We start from the raw sequence: 13,906 nt of genomic DNA, 5'->3' as shown, positions 1-13,906 counted from the left end.
ATATTATTTTACATAAACGCAATTGTTTTAGCTGGATATGGAGCCCAGGGGTGTATTAATTACACCGATTTTGTTGCAAAACGTTTTGCAACAGAAACCATTTTGCAACGAAAACAAGTTCCTATTGGACAAGTTAAAGGTAGGTCCATTCCCTTTCGATCAGTTTGCAGTTTACTTCCGTTTGGTTCTTAAACGGTAAACGGTTTCCGTTACAAGATGCAACGAATACACGCCAGATAGATAGTACATGGACTCATTTTTATTATTTGTATTATTTTATAATGAACACAACAAATACAAAAAAACTGAAATATACAAACAAGAGTACATAAACCTAACAGACAGGGGTATTACATATCAAGATTCATTTTCAATTTGTTAAATACTTTTATGGTGCGTATTGAGTTTTTGTTTTTACATTTACTGATAATTTCAAAATAATATTTAAATTATATCTTAAATAATGTGAAAAGGGGTTTGTTCTCTGCCCACTTCATTTTATGGATAAAGAATCTTCCATGAAAGATAAACAAATGAACAATGAAAGTTAAATCAGGGTCAATATCATTTGGTTCAAAATAAAACGTAATATCAGAGTCTCTCAGATTAACATTAATAGTTGTTTCTTTTAAAATAAAATCTTCTAAATCACTCCAGAATCTTCTGACATAAGAGCAGTCCCAAAATAAATGGTCAAGAGTTTCTGGGTCACAACCACAAAATACACATTTGTTATCAATAGCTATTTTAAATCTGTGTATAATAAAGGTCTTTACAGGGTAGATTCTATGAATGAGTTTGTATGATACTTCTTTCACCTTATTAGATATACAATATTTACCAGATAACAATGAAACTTTGTTCCAGTTCACTTGTCCTAGGGCTGCATTCCAGTACATTTTAGCAGAGGGAATAGTAACATATTGACATAGTTTCCTCATATACATGTTATTACATTTATAGTTTAAAATGTAAATTCCTTCTAATTGTATTGAGGCTACAAAATCCTCAACAGTTGCACTTGGAGTATTGTTATATTCTCCTAAAAGAAGAATAGCACCTTTAGGGACAGCTATAACAACAATTTGATACTCCTCAGGAGTGAATGTAACATTGTGTGTTCTAATAAATTCTGGATAATCATATAGTTGTCCATCATTGTTCAGTAATTGTTTAACCCAAATAATGTTGTTGTCATACCAGTTCTGGAAAAATAAATACTTATTTTGTATTTTACGCCTTTATTATTCCAGATTGTATACCTATGTGGGGAAGAATTGTGTTTGTACATCAGATTCCAAGTTAGAAGTACTTGTTTATGAATGTTTGCAAGCTTAATAGGGATTTTACCAATATCAAAGTTGCAATTGAGTAAGAATTCTAGACCACCAATCTGTTGGAATATTAAATTAGGGATGATATTCCAAATGCAATCCTCATTTCTTAATTAGTTTTGTATCCATTTAATCTTAAATATTATATTAGAGGTTTTAAAATCCAGAGCATTCAACCCTCCCTCACTTTGGGTGCTACATATTACCGCTTTTCTTAAATAATGAGGTTTATTCCTCCATATGAAGTTAAATAAATAAGTATCAACCATTTTAGTTACTGACAGAGGAACATCCAAAACTAATCTGGACAGACCTTCAGATTTTGATAAAAGTACACGTCCAGATAAAGAAAGATCTCTTAATAACCAGGAGTTAAGTCTCTTTCCAATTTTCTCTACAATAGGAGAGAAATTTAAGTTGGCCCTTTCTTTCTGATCTTTGCTAACTTTAATACCAAGATATGTGATCATATCTTTTACAGGGATATTACATACTGAGTTTAAGTCACATCTTTTCAACGCAAATAATTCACATTTCCTAATATTCAGAGATAAACCTGATACATGTGTGAAGGCATTAATACACTCAATAGCTTTCCTGACTTCATTATGATCTTAAAAAAAAAAATGGTGGTGTCGTCAGCCAATTGTGAACATTTTATCTCTTTGTCTTGTATCTGAATACCCCTAAAACTATCCTTATTTATATGAAGTGCCATAACTTGTGTGACCAATAAAAATAAGAAAGGAGAAATTGGGCGTCCTTGTTAAATTCCACGTCTAATGTCGAATCTCTGTGAAGTTCCATGGGATAATTTAACAGAGCTGTTACTATTATTGTAAAGTGTCTTAATTACACTTTGAAGAGTCTCAAAAAGAAAATGGTGTTCAACTGTATCAAATACTAGTCGAATATAATTACATATATGTCTGCCCTTCATAAAACCAGACTGGGTATCATCAATGATTTGGTCAAGACCTTTTTTAAGTCTTTCTGCAAAGATGGATGCAAGTAGCTTTCCATCATTGTTTATTAATGTGATTGGTCTCCAATTTTCTAACATCATAGAATCTTTGTTTGGTTTGGGTATTACAGAAATTAGGCCTTGTGTCATAGAAACAGGCAGGACCCCTAAATCAATTGCCTCCTTAAAAACATGAAATATAAATGTAATAATATCCTCCTGAAAATATTTATAGAATTGATAATGCCATCATTCCCTGGAGATTTGTTCTCTTTTAACTTGCTGATAAAAAAATGTATTTCATTGATATAAATAATTTCATGACAAGACTTTTGGAAGTCTTCATCTATGAATTTTGCATATTCTTTGACAGAGTCTACAAAGGAAGATATGTCACTAATAGGACAGGCATTACTGGTATAAAGGTTACCATAGACTTCTGAAACATATTTTGAAATATCTTTGGGGTTTTCATTTTCTTTGGTGAATAGATGTAAATTCTGATTTTTTTCTTTCTAAATTGTAAAAGTATTTTGTATTTTTTCACCTTCCTCCAACCATCTCCTTCTTGATCTTACAAATGCCCCTTTTGGGCTCTCTTCATACAGTCGGTGCATTTCTAGTTGTAAAGAGAATAACTGACCCTTTCCTTCTTCATCAAGGTCCTCCATAGAGATTAGAGAAAGTATTTCCTTACCAAGTTTATCTTCCCTCAATCTTTTAAGTTCGGCAATTTCTTGACCTCTCTTAATGGCTGTTTGTCTTATTTCATACTTCATTAATTCCCAATAAGACTTAAATATACTGCTCCAAAAAATAAAGGGAACACTTAAACAACACAATGTATCTCCAAGTCAATCACACTTCTGTGAAATCAAACTGTCCACTTAGGAAGCAACACTGATTGACAATAAATTTCACATGCTGTTGTGCAAATGGAATAGACAACAGGTGGAAATTATAGACAATAAGCAAGACACCCCCAATAAAGGAGTGGTTCTGCAGGTGGAGACCACAGACCACTTCTCAGTTCCTATGCTTCCTGGCTGATGTTTTGGTCACTTTTGAATGCTGGCGGTGCTTTCACTCTAGTGGTAGCATGAGATGGAGTCTACAACCCACACAAGTGGCTCAGGTAGTGCAGCTCATCCAGGATGGCACATCAATGCGAGCTGTGGCAAGAAGGTTTGCTGTGTCTGTCAGCGTAGTGTCCAGAGCATGGAGGCGCTACCAGGAGACAGGCCAGTACATCAGGAGACGTGGAGGAGGCCGTAGGAGGGCAACAACCCAGCAGCAGGACCGCTACCTCCGCCTTTGTGCAAGGAGGAGCAGAGCCCTGCAAAATGACCTCCAGCAGGCCACAAATGTGCATGTGTCTGCTCAAACGGTCAGAAACAGACTCCATGAGGGTGGTATGAGGGCCCGACGTCCACAGGTGGGGGTTGTGCTTACAGCCCAACACCATGCAGGACGTTTGGCATTTGCTAGAGAATACCAAGATTGGCAAATTCGCCACTGGCGCCCTGTGCTCTTCACAGATGAAAGCAGGTTCACACTGAGCACATGTGACAGACGTGACAGAGTCTGGAGACGCCGTGGAGAACGTTCTGCTGCCTGCAACATCCTCCAGCATGACCGGTTTGGCGGTGGGTCAGTCATGGTGTGGGGTGGCATTTCTTTGGGGGGCCGCACAGCCCTCCATGTGCTCGCCAGAGGTAGCCTGACTGCCATTAGGTACCGAGATGAGATCCTCAGACCCCTTGTGAGACCATATGCTGGTGCGGTTGGTACTGGGTTCCTCCTAATGCAAGACAATGCTAGACCTCATGTGGCTGGAGTGTGTCAGCAGTTCCTGCAAGAGGAAGGCATTGATGCTATGGACTGGCCCGCCCGTTCCCCAGACCTGAATCCAATTGAGCACATCTGGGACATCATGTCTCGCTCCATCCACCAACGCCACGTTGCACCACAGACTGTCCAGGAGTTGGCAGATGCTTTAGTCCAGGTCTGGGAGGAGATCCCTCAGGAGACCATCCGACACCTCATCAGGAGCATGCCCAGGCGTTGTAGGGAGGTCATACAGGCACGTGGAGGCCACACACACTACTGAGCCTCATTTTGACTTGTTTTAAGGACATTACATCAAAGTTGGATCAGCCTGTAGTGTGGTTTTCCACTTTAATTTTGAGTGTGACTCCAAATCCAGACCTCCATGGGTTGATAAATTGGATTTCCATTGATTATTTTTGTGTGATTTTGTTGTCAGCACATTCAACTATGTAAAGAAAAAAGTATTTAATAAGATTATTTATTTCATTCAGATCTAGGATGTGTTGTTTAAGTGTTCCCTTTATTTTTTTGAGCAGTGTAGTTGGGATTTCCAACAATTGTCTTGTATAATATCTTTGGCATCCATCTTGAAATGATCATCTTCCAACAGTCTACTATTGAGTTTCCAATAAATCCGATTCGGTTTAACTTCAGATCTATTAATATTTAAAGATAAGAATATAACTTTATGATCAGTAAGAATTGATGGTTCAATTAATACCTTGACTACAGAATGATCTAATGAACCAGAAGTCAATTCTTGATTGTCTGGACATGTCCTTGTTACTCCAAGCGAAGTCCTTTTTAATCAGGATATTTAGATATCCAAATATCGACTAATCCAAGACGAAGACATAGGTTATTAAACTCAGGATTAACAATACTGGATCTGTTAGGACTACATGGACTCATATCAATGTACTTCTTCAGGGAGAATCTCAATTGCATACTCCTAGCGTCGTCTCTCCTTCTCAAAACCCATTGGATGAGAAAGATAGAGGTCCCGCCCCTCTGACCCTCTCCTCCAATGGGCTTTGAGGAGGCGGCGAGGACTCGACTTCCTACATGCAGGTTTGCTCCATACACCGTGTGAAGAATTCAAACATGGTGGCAAAAAAAAGGTCAAGACCTCTTACTCCAATGGCTCTGGAACATCCAGGTGTGGCTTCCCATTCCGTTAATACCAACTCCTGGACTAAAGAACATATTCAATTGTGACTGGATCACGTGCCTTGCTATGTTGTCTTAGGTCTCTTGTGGTGATGTGTTTTGTCCTATATTATTATTTTTTTAATCCCAGCCCCCGTCCCCGTAGGAGGCCTTTTGGTAGGCCGTCATTGTAAATAAGAATTTGTTCTTAACTGACTTGCCTAGTTAAAGGTTAAATCAAATAAATTATGTTCTTTACCATTCAGCCATCAGATTTGTCACCAATGCTCCTTATAGGACACATCACTGAGATACCTACTGCAGCCCTCATGCTCCACGTACAACACCCGTTCTGCCAGTCACATTCTGTTAAAGGTCCCCAAAGCACACACATCCCTGGGTCCCTCCTCCTTTCAGTTCGCTGCAGCTAGCGACTGGAACGAGCTGCAACAAACACTCAAACTGGACAGTTTTATCTCCATCTATTCATTCAAAGACTCAATCATGGACACTCTTACTGAGAGTTGTGGCTGCTTGTATGATGCATTGTTGTCTCTACCTTCTTGACCTTTGTGCTGTCGTCTGTGCCCAATCATGTTTGTACCATGTTTTGTGCTGCTACCATGTTGTTACTACGTTGTTGTCGTCATGTGGTGTTGCTACCATGCTGTGTTGTCATGTGTTGCTGCCATGCTGTTGTCTTAGGTCTCTATGTAGTGTTGTGAGGGTCTCTTGTTGTGATGTGTTTTGTCCCATATTTTTAATCCCAGCCCCCGTCCCTGCAGGAGGCCTTTTGCCTTTCGGTAGGCCATCATTGTAAATAAGAATTTCTTCTTAACCGACTTGCCTAGTTAAATAAAAGTACATAAAAAAAACTAAATGGATGTACCTCACCAGATGAGGAACCCCTTGGTTATGCAGTTATACTTCAAAGACATCTGTGGAGAACCTTTACCCTGCAACAGTAAAAAGCATTAAACAAAATGGCAGACATTTGGTGTCAATGGAGTCTAAATGTAATTCAAGCACAATCTCACAAGGTTCAGAAACGGTTAATTTATTTGACGTTTTACATTCAAACGAAAATAAAAAATATTCATATATATATTTTCATATGTAAGCATATGTTGCTAGTAAGCAAGGTATAGATTTAAAACGTAACACAAAAAACTTCTGTGTGGCATACAGTATATTTACAAGGCGTGCTTTGAATACTATACAGTGTTTCCATAGCTGCACAGGTTTTGTGAATGTGTTTATCTTTTAACTCAAACGAGCCAGAAAGATAAAGGAGTTTTAAAGAGAGGTCAGGGCATTGGACCAAGTGAAAGGCATGTTCAGTTAAACATTTCACCTCCCAGCATCAAAATAAAAAAAAGACAGAGCGGTGAAGCAAAGCAAAGCTTATGGAGGAGAGGTCTGCTCAAACTGAACAATCACTAAAACACAAAACGAAAAATTATAGGAATTGATAAATTCACTAATTCAAATGAACAGTCATGCAAAGCTCTACATTAGGTCAACTTTCCGGGCTGAAAATCTCACACGAAAGCCAAAACAACCAATCGACAACTCCAGTTCCTTGTAGCTGCAAAGAGAAAAGGCGTATGTTATCAGTAGCGAGTTAGGTTGTTTGCCATAATATTTGACAGTAGCCTAGCCGTGAAGTTTGGTTGCACGGTATATAGTTGGCTTGAAGCCACTACACCAAAACATTTTCCTCAAGTAAATCAAGTAGTCACCAGATGCCACCACAATCCCTGGTCAACCCCTACTCTTACATATCTCTTCCAGTAGTTATTTACAACAAGTGGAACAGCCACTTATTTAAAACACATACAACATCATAATTAGAAATAGCAATTGTTGTTTGTGGTAACAAAACACTGCAGCAGATTTTCCAACGGATTCCTATTGGGACAGATTATTATACTGAACCAAACCCCTCTGTTTTGGCATTTCAGTGGATTAAGAAACTGAGAAGGCAAAAACATAATGGAAAATAAATGCTATCCCTAATAAGCCCTCTCGTAACTGCAACGCAGCCCAAAACACATTTCAATTCCCTGGAGTGGATATACTTATCAACGTATTGCATTTCTAACACGTCAAGGCCATGATTGACAGCTGCAAGAATCGTGAAGCATATTCACAGAATTAAACAGTGTAAATGAGAAATCATAGCATATTAAAAAGCTTTCAAAGAATCAAAACAGGCAACAACAAAAAATTGAATTAAGTCAGAGCACTTTGTATTCCGAACAGGGTGCAGTTAGTCCAGGGTCACGGTAGAGAGTCGTATCTGTATGTTCATCTTCCTGGCGGGTGTGTGCTCTTTGCAGTCTGATTGCCATTTTAATTTGAGTGAAGTGTGGAAAAGAAACACAGAATCCAACAATATTCAGATCTTTCTGGAATCTTTTGCTTCGAACAGCTTCATGCGCTCCTGCACTGTCAGTCCCTCTTTGAGGCTCTGAGAGAAAGAAAATGTGTAAATTACATTTAAACCAATATATTGTCTGGCTTCAAGGCCAGAACACTATTCATGTTAAGCATTATTCATATAAATAACCACAAGTGTAACTTTACGGCCTGGCAAGAACCCAGGATTCACCGTTAGAGAATATTATCTTATTTAGGGGTGTTATGTTGGTGAATCACAGTAAAGAAACCAGTAGTCGGGTTTAAAGTTAACATCAACTTCGCTGACATGTCATCTAAATGGTGACATTCCGACAGACATTTTTTTAAAATGGGGACTCGATTACGACCACTCAAGGTGTGTTGGTGAAGTTTGGGATGCTAAATGACACACATTAGTCATGCAAGTCAGACAAAACACACATACCAGACAAAAACACAACACAAACATACATACAAGACAACACAAAACCATACCAGACACAACACAAAGACAACCATTGTGACATGTTTATGTGCCGTACAGACAAAATAAAAACAGAAATGTTCACAGTCAAAAGCTATTCAACAGAACACCACAGTTAATGTAAGTTCATTGCCTGACCAGGTAAGGGAGAGAAGTTTCCTGGGCTCATTGTGGTACAAACATGAGTTATTTAATGGATACCTCTTTTGTACTGTACTACAAACACATCCAAACCACTGCCCCCATCTCCAGCCCAAACTGCACACCCAAGCAGTGGTTTGACCAAGGGGGATCACCAAGTTGAAAACATTCAAGGATTTAAAAGAAAAATGGCATTCCAGCTTATACTGGGATCATTACATATACTGGGCTACTCTAGTATTCTCCACAGCTACTGCAGGAGACTAGTAATTCCGAGTCCACGCAACACACACACGTATATTTGCTGTGCCCCAATAGGCTGTTGAATAGCTTCCTTTCCTCGTTCCCTTTCCTTCATGACCACTGATCTTACAGGACATGATAGGTGAGTCAAGATGGACGATCCTATCCAGCCCTTTCATAAACCAGTGGTGATGAGGGAGAGAAGATGCGGTCAGAAAGACATTTGAGAGTACTGGGAGCAATGTATAATAATCATTTGGTAGGTGCTTATTTGTCCTATTTCACATGTACAAGTGTGTATTATACGCATGTGTGAATTGGAAATGTGTGTTCGGCATATCCCAAATCCCCCTGAGACACCCTCGGAGAGTGGGGTCACGACCAGGGTCAGCCATTATCAACAGCGACCCTGGAGCAATAAGGGTTAAGTGCCTTGCTCAAGGGTACAGACAGATTTTTCACCTTGTGAATAGAACTCGCGACCTTTCGGTTATTTGCCCAAAGATCTAACCGCTAGAGCCATTGTCCACAGATATGCTCCAATCTGCGATTGCTACATCCATTTTTCTACTATTAAAATAATGATATAACGACATTGAATTACTCTTGAATAATATACATTTATAACTGCTTCATTCAACTGTCTTACCGTACCACATCAGAACCCAAATTATACGTTTTTATTAATCCCTCAGCTTTTTACCAAAACGGTGACGGGGTAGTCGCTGTGTTTTCTGTTTGAACTCATTCTAGGCACTGAAGAACCCATGCTCCTGCAAGGCAGACCTTACCACTCTGAGAGACCTGCATGTCTTACCTTCTGCTGTACTAAATCAAGTGAATGTTCATTGCACCAGTTTTATTGGGCCCTCATCGATGGAGGGGGCAGAGAGGCGAGGCAAGGGTAATAGAGCGCAACATGCTGTGTGGTTGGGGTGGGACATGCTCACTCAAGGACATGCTATACCTACATCTTGGGGTAAGGGGGAGAATCACCCCTCAAGGGGGGTGTCAGCTATCCCAGATGACCTGTTCAGTGACGGACTGATGTGGGAAGACAGGAGGACAAGCTTACCACATATAAAACATGATTGATTGCCCGGACTGACCCGTAAGCAAACACACACTAACAGCAGTAATCTATATGTGCACACCTACACTCGTTCACATGTGTACACACTCACACGATTCTAAAATGGTGAACAAATATGTTGAATTACAACATTTACAACAAAACCCAGGGGGGGGATGTCTGCATCAGGAATGTCCACATTAGCGTACCTTCGATCTAACACCTCTTATTTGCTTGGAGAGAGTCGATCGTTCCTTTTTCAAAAAATCTGGATTACTTTTCGATTTCATGATATCTGCAAAACAGAATTAGGTGAGAAAAAAAAAGGCGCGTGGACATGAATTAATCATTGTCATAGCGTTTTTCCCCATCAACCTGACCCATTTTTAGACATTGCAAGTAACTCTAAAATGCATAGGGATCCAAGAGGGTTATAGTTTCCACTAACCATATCCAGGGGTAGCCGACCCATCCACGTTCCTCTCCCCCAGTGCTTCCGTGGCGACCAGTAGCTTCTCCGTCAGCTTGGTGATGTCACAGTCAGCCTTGGCCTTCACGATGCTGAGCTCTGTGTAGATGTCTTTGTACTTGTCTGTGGCATATTTCTTATCCTGTTCAAAAAAAAAGAAGATTAAAAAAACCCCGCTGATTTAGCCATTGACTTCAAACTTGGTGTGTTTTTGGTAGCCTGGGATCCAAACTGATTTTCTCCGGTTCAGTGAAACACTGAGGAACCGGAGCATTATATTTTGGATTCCAGGTTATATTGTTGGTGGACATCGAATGGTTAGTCCTCAAAGAACGGTGTTTAGAATGACTAACATGGTCTTGATAGAATGAGAGCTCGAGGATAAGAGTGTGTTTTCCCATACCCTTAATGCAGACTGAAGTTCATCCTTCAGCGAATGGATTTCCTGTTTGAGATACTGGATTTCGGACTCCTTGATACGCAATAAGACCTAAAATTGAGATGTACAGTAAATAAAGTTAGATATCAAATATAGTACACCAGTGTGGCCAATGTGTGTGTGTGTGACAGAGTACAGTACCTCCAGTTCATAGAGGTCCTTGCCCTGGGTGAAGGGCGACAGGGACGTTTCTCCGCTGTAGCAGGAGCGCATGCGTGTGATCTCCACGGTCAGACGGTTATTCAGCTCCTATGGGTCAGTCACACAGGAGGTCAGAGTTCACATTATTCAGCTGGGGCATCCGAACCGTTTCAAGGCCAACAGGATCACACAGTGTATGTGTCAGGGCTTAGGCGCCGGACAACATGACTGGGAAGATTGGAATTTCCCGGATCCATCTGCATTTGCGTGCATAACCTATTAGGGCGTCTACCCACGGTGCTCAGAATTACAGCAATCACGGTAATGCATCTTAACAGCACATGCAACTCGTGTAATGAAGCAGCTAATAAAATGTGATTTTCAAACATTTGCCAAAATGTAATTTGCGGGAAAACACCATTCTAAACAGTGCACCTGATAGCGGTTCCATACGTGACAGAGGGGGAATCTAAATATGCAACAACTAGGATTGTGCCTTTGGCTTCTGGACAACGAAAGAAAGTTGAAATGAAAACCAATAGAACAGGAAAGAAAAAAATGGCATAGTGGTGCGTCCAATAGGGAAGTAAATGGAAATAAATGTGCTAACATTATATAAATACTCCTGTATATACAGAAATAAATAAAATAATTCAAAATACTTCACCAGAAAGCATGACTTAGCCACTGAGGAATGGAGGATCATTAGCTTCTTTAAGAAAAATAGCTGTGGATTGTTTCAAATCACAAGCTCGTAGGCCTATGCCTTTGGGAAGCCGGCAATTTGGGCAGTGCGCATGGCAATAGGCCTAGCTGATATTTGAGTTGCGGCTGTCAGTGAAAAGCATCTAAAATATATGTGCGAGTATAATTTAAAATGTTGAGACAAGAAGGGGAGGGGTGTGAGGCGAAGATATAGGCGAGTTTCTCTCCAGCATGGCTCAGTTGTCTCCCGCCAATTCTTGCACATTCATTGTGTGAATTGTTAGGCCTTTCGATGAAACATTTTTATTTTTTTTACATTCTCCATTACACATGTCACCAGTAGTAAAGGTACCATTAATCCCCATCATTTGGTTACATTCATTTCTGTTAATCCTTAAATCTATTGATGAACCCGTGCGTAACAAGCACACAATCCCCATCAAAACCCGTCAGTTTAAACTAGAGATCTGATATTTGCATCAGCCTGTGTCGGCCTTCCACATCTGCGTTGGAAGGTGACCGAGCTACAGCGGTGTTTGGAAGACCATGAGACATCCCAAAAATCCGTCTTCTCACGAAAACGTCTGCAGCGTCCGACCGATTTTGGCCTACAAAACAATGTTCCCTCAAAAAATGTTTTTGTCACTGAGCAAATTTCAGGTCTGCTAAGCGCAAACTTGAACATTGTGAAAATTCTGCGCAGCTCGTCTGTGAACACTGAGGCTGTACCCGCTTTTAAGTTACAGTTATAACAGCAGCCAAGTAGGCTACTGTGGCTATCTGATCATAATGTAGGCCATCCAGAGTGGCCTACCATCAAAAAACAAATGGAAAAAAATGCATCCCATAACATTTTAACATGGAAATAGCTGTTCTATCATTCAGCCTACAGAAGCAGCAAATGTGTGGTGTTTAATGTAGGAATACATTCCATTAAACCTGTTTTTCCACTTGTCCTTCAGATAAGGTGACTGAACATGTTGCATTGTTTGATGCAAGAAATCACATTACAAAATAAAATGCATTATTATTCCCATGCCATTATTACAGCGATTCAGACAAATCATGCTACCCTCTATTGGCTAGCGTAATCAAGAGTCTCAAAATACAACACCGCCTCTTTAAGACATAAAACCAGCACAGAATATGAACAAATGTGCACAGGTGGCTACATGCAGCTCTCGCTTTGACTTCAAAACAAGCACATTTACTCGTAACCACTCATACTGTAAACACAGTCCAGTTCAAAGTGAATGGCACAAATCCATATATGGCAATGGCTATTTGCATATAGGCCTACTGCAGCTCTGATTGGTTATGGCTCACCAGTCTGTGTAGAGTATGGGCCTGAGTTGTGCATATCAATGCAACAGAATCCTACTCCAATGCGCTCTGTCTTCAAAGAAAATCTCTTGCACAGTTAGTTTTGCATACTAAGTCTTGCATAGTTAATTTTCTTTCGGTATGTTACATTGAAAGTGGCTTATATTGCATTGATTCGAGCACAATTCCCACAGTACAGTGAAACGAGGATAACGTTGTAAACTAAAAGGTAAACTCTAGAAAGCTGAGTGAATTTCAATCTCGTGCTTCTCTGCGCGGCAGTCCGAAGGGAACACTGCCTACAAACCAATGGAAAGATGACTCACAAACATGAATGTGTTCTCCGTTTTGCTCTACAACCCCCACAGGACTCGTCTGAAGTCGGTACTGTCGATGTGCCAACTTCTGTCTGTAGCGTCTGAACTGTTTAGACTAAAAACTAAACACAATGGTGTTCTCCGTTTTGCTCTACAACCCCCACAAGTGTCACGGGACTCGTCTGAATGTAAATGGTACCGGTTTTAAAAAATGAATGGAAGTATGGATGTAGTTTTGTGGCAAAATAAGATTTCTTATATCTCCTAGATACAGGAAAGACACTTCCTTATGATTTAGTTTTTGACTCTCTATTTTGACACTTATTAACGTGTTATTAAATGCGTTTCATGGGCTACAGTATAGTAGTAAAGGCCAAATTCATTATTTTATCAAGCAACAATAAAATAATTAAAAAGTGATACCTACAGGGGTCCCAAACCCCCCCAAAAAACGATACCAACAGGGGTCCTAAAATTCAAAATCAAATAGCTAAATTATCATGTTTTTTTACAGTTATACTGAACAAAATATAAATGCAAAACGTAAAGCGTTGGTCCCATGTTTCATGAGCTGAAATAAGACCCCAGAAATTTTACATACGTACAAAATGCTTAGTTCTCTCAAATCTTGGGCACAAATTTGTTTACATTCCTGTTAGTGACCATTTCTCTGCCAAGATAATCCAGCCACCTTACAGGTGGCCCATATCAAGAAGCTGATTAAACAGCATGATCATTACACAGGTGCACCTTGTGCTGGGGATATTAAAAGGCCACTCTAAAATGTGCAGTTTTGTCACACAAGACAATGCCACAGATGTCTCAAGTTGAGGGAGTGTGCAATTGGCATTCTGACTGCAGGAATGTCCACCAGAGCTGATGCCAGATAATT

The 13,906-nt window shown here is 39.9% G+C and overlaps 1 protein-coding gene across 5 annotated transcripts in view; it reads right to left on the bottom strand.

Moving 5' to 3' along the window:
• Positions 1–6,318: 6,318 nt before the first annotated feature.
• The window catches only part of LOC106579185 (myosin phosphatase Rho interacting protein), a 121,030-nt gene continuing 113,442 nt past the window's right edge, over positions 6,319–13,906 (bottom strand). For 4 of the 5 annotated variants that reach the window (XM_045702552.1, XM_045702553.1, XM_045702554.1 and 1 more), the window contains 5 exons: positions 10,670–10,777; positions 10,493–10,579; positions 10,069–10,231; positions 9,830–9,915; positions 6,319–7,750 (listed from right to left, as the gene is read on the bottom strand). In XM_045702552.1, coding sequence (XP_045558508.1) covers positions 7,679–7,750; positions 9,830–9,915; positions 10,069–10,231; positions 10,493–10,579; positions 10,670–10,777 — 516 coding nt within the window. In that variant the 3' untranslated portion in view covers positions 6,319–7,678. Of the gene's footprint in view, positions 7,751–9,519; positions 9,593–9,829; positions 9,916–10,068; positions 10,232–10,492; positions 10,580–10,669; positions 10,778–13,906 lie in introns of all 5 variants that reach the window. The other variant, XM_014158850.2, reaches the window with a different exon arrangement.

Source organism: Salmo salar, chromosome ssa19, assembly GCF_905237065.1.
Source record: "Salmo salar chromosome ssa19, Ssal_v3.1, whole genome shotgun sequence".
In the NCBI taxonomy this organism is placed as follows: Eukaryota; Metazoa; Chordata; class Actinopteri; order Salmoniformes; family Salmonidae; genus Salmo; species Salmo salar.
The sequence above is the reverse complement of the archived record's forward strand: the minus strand, read 5'-3'. Positions and strand labels throughout refer to the sequence as shown.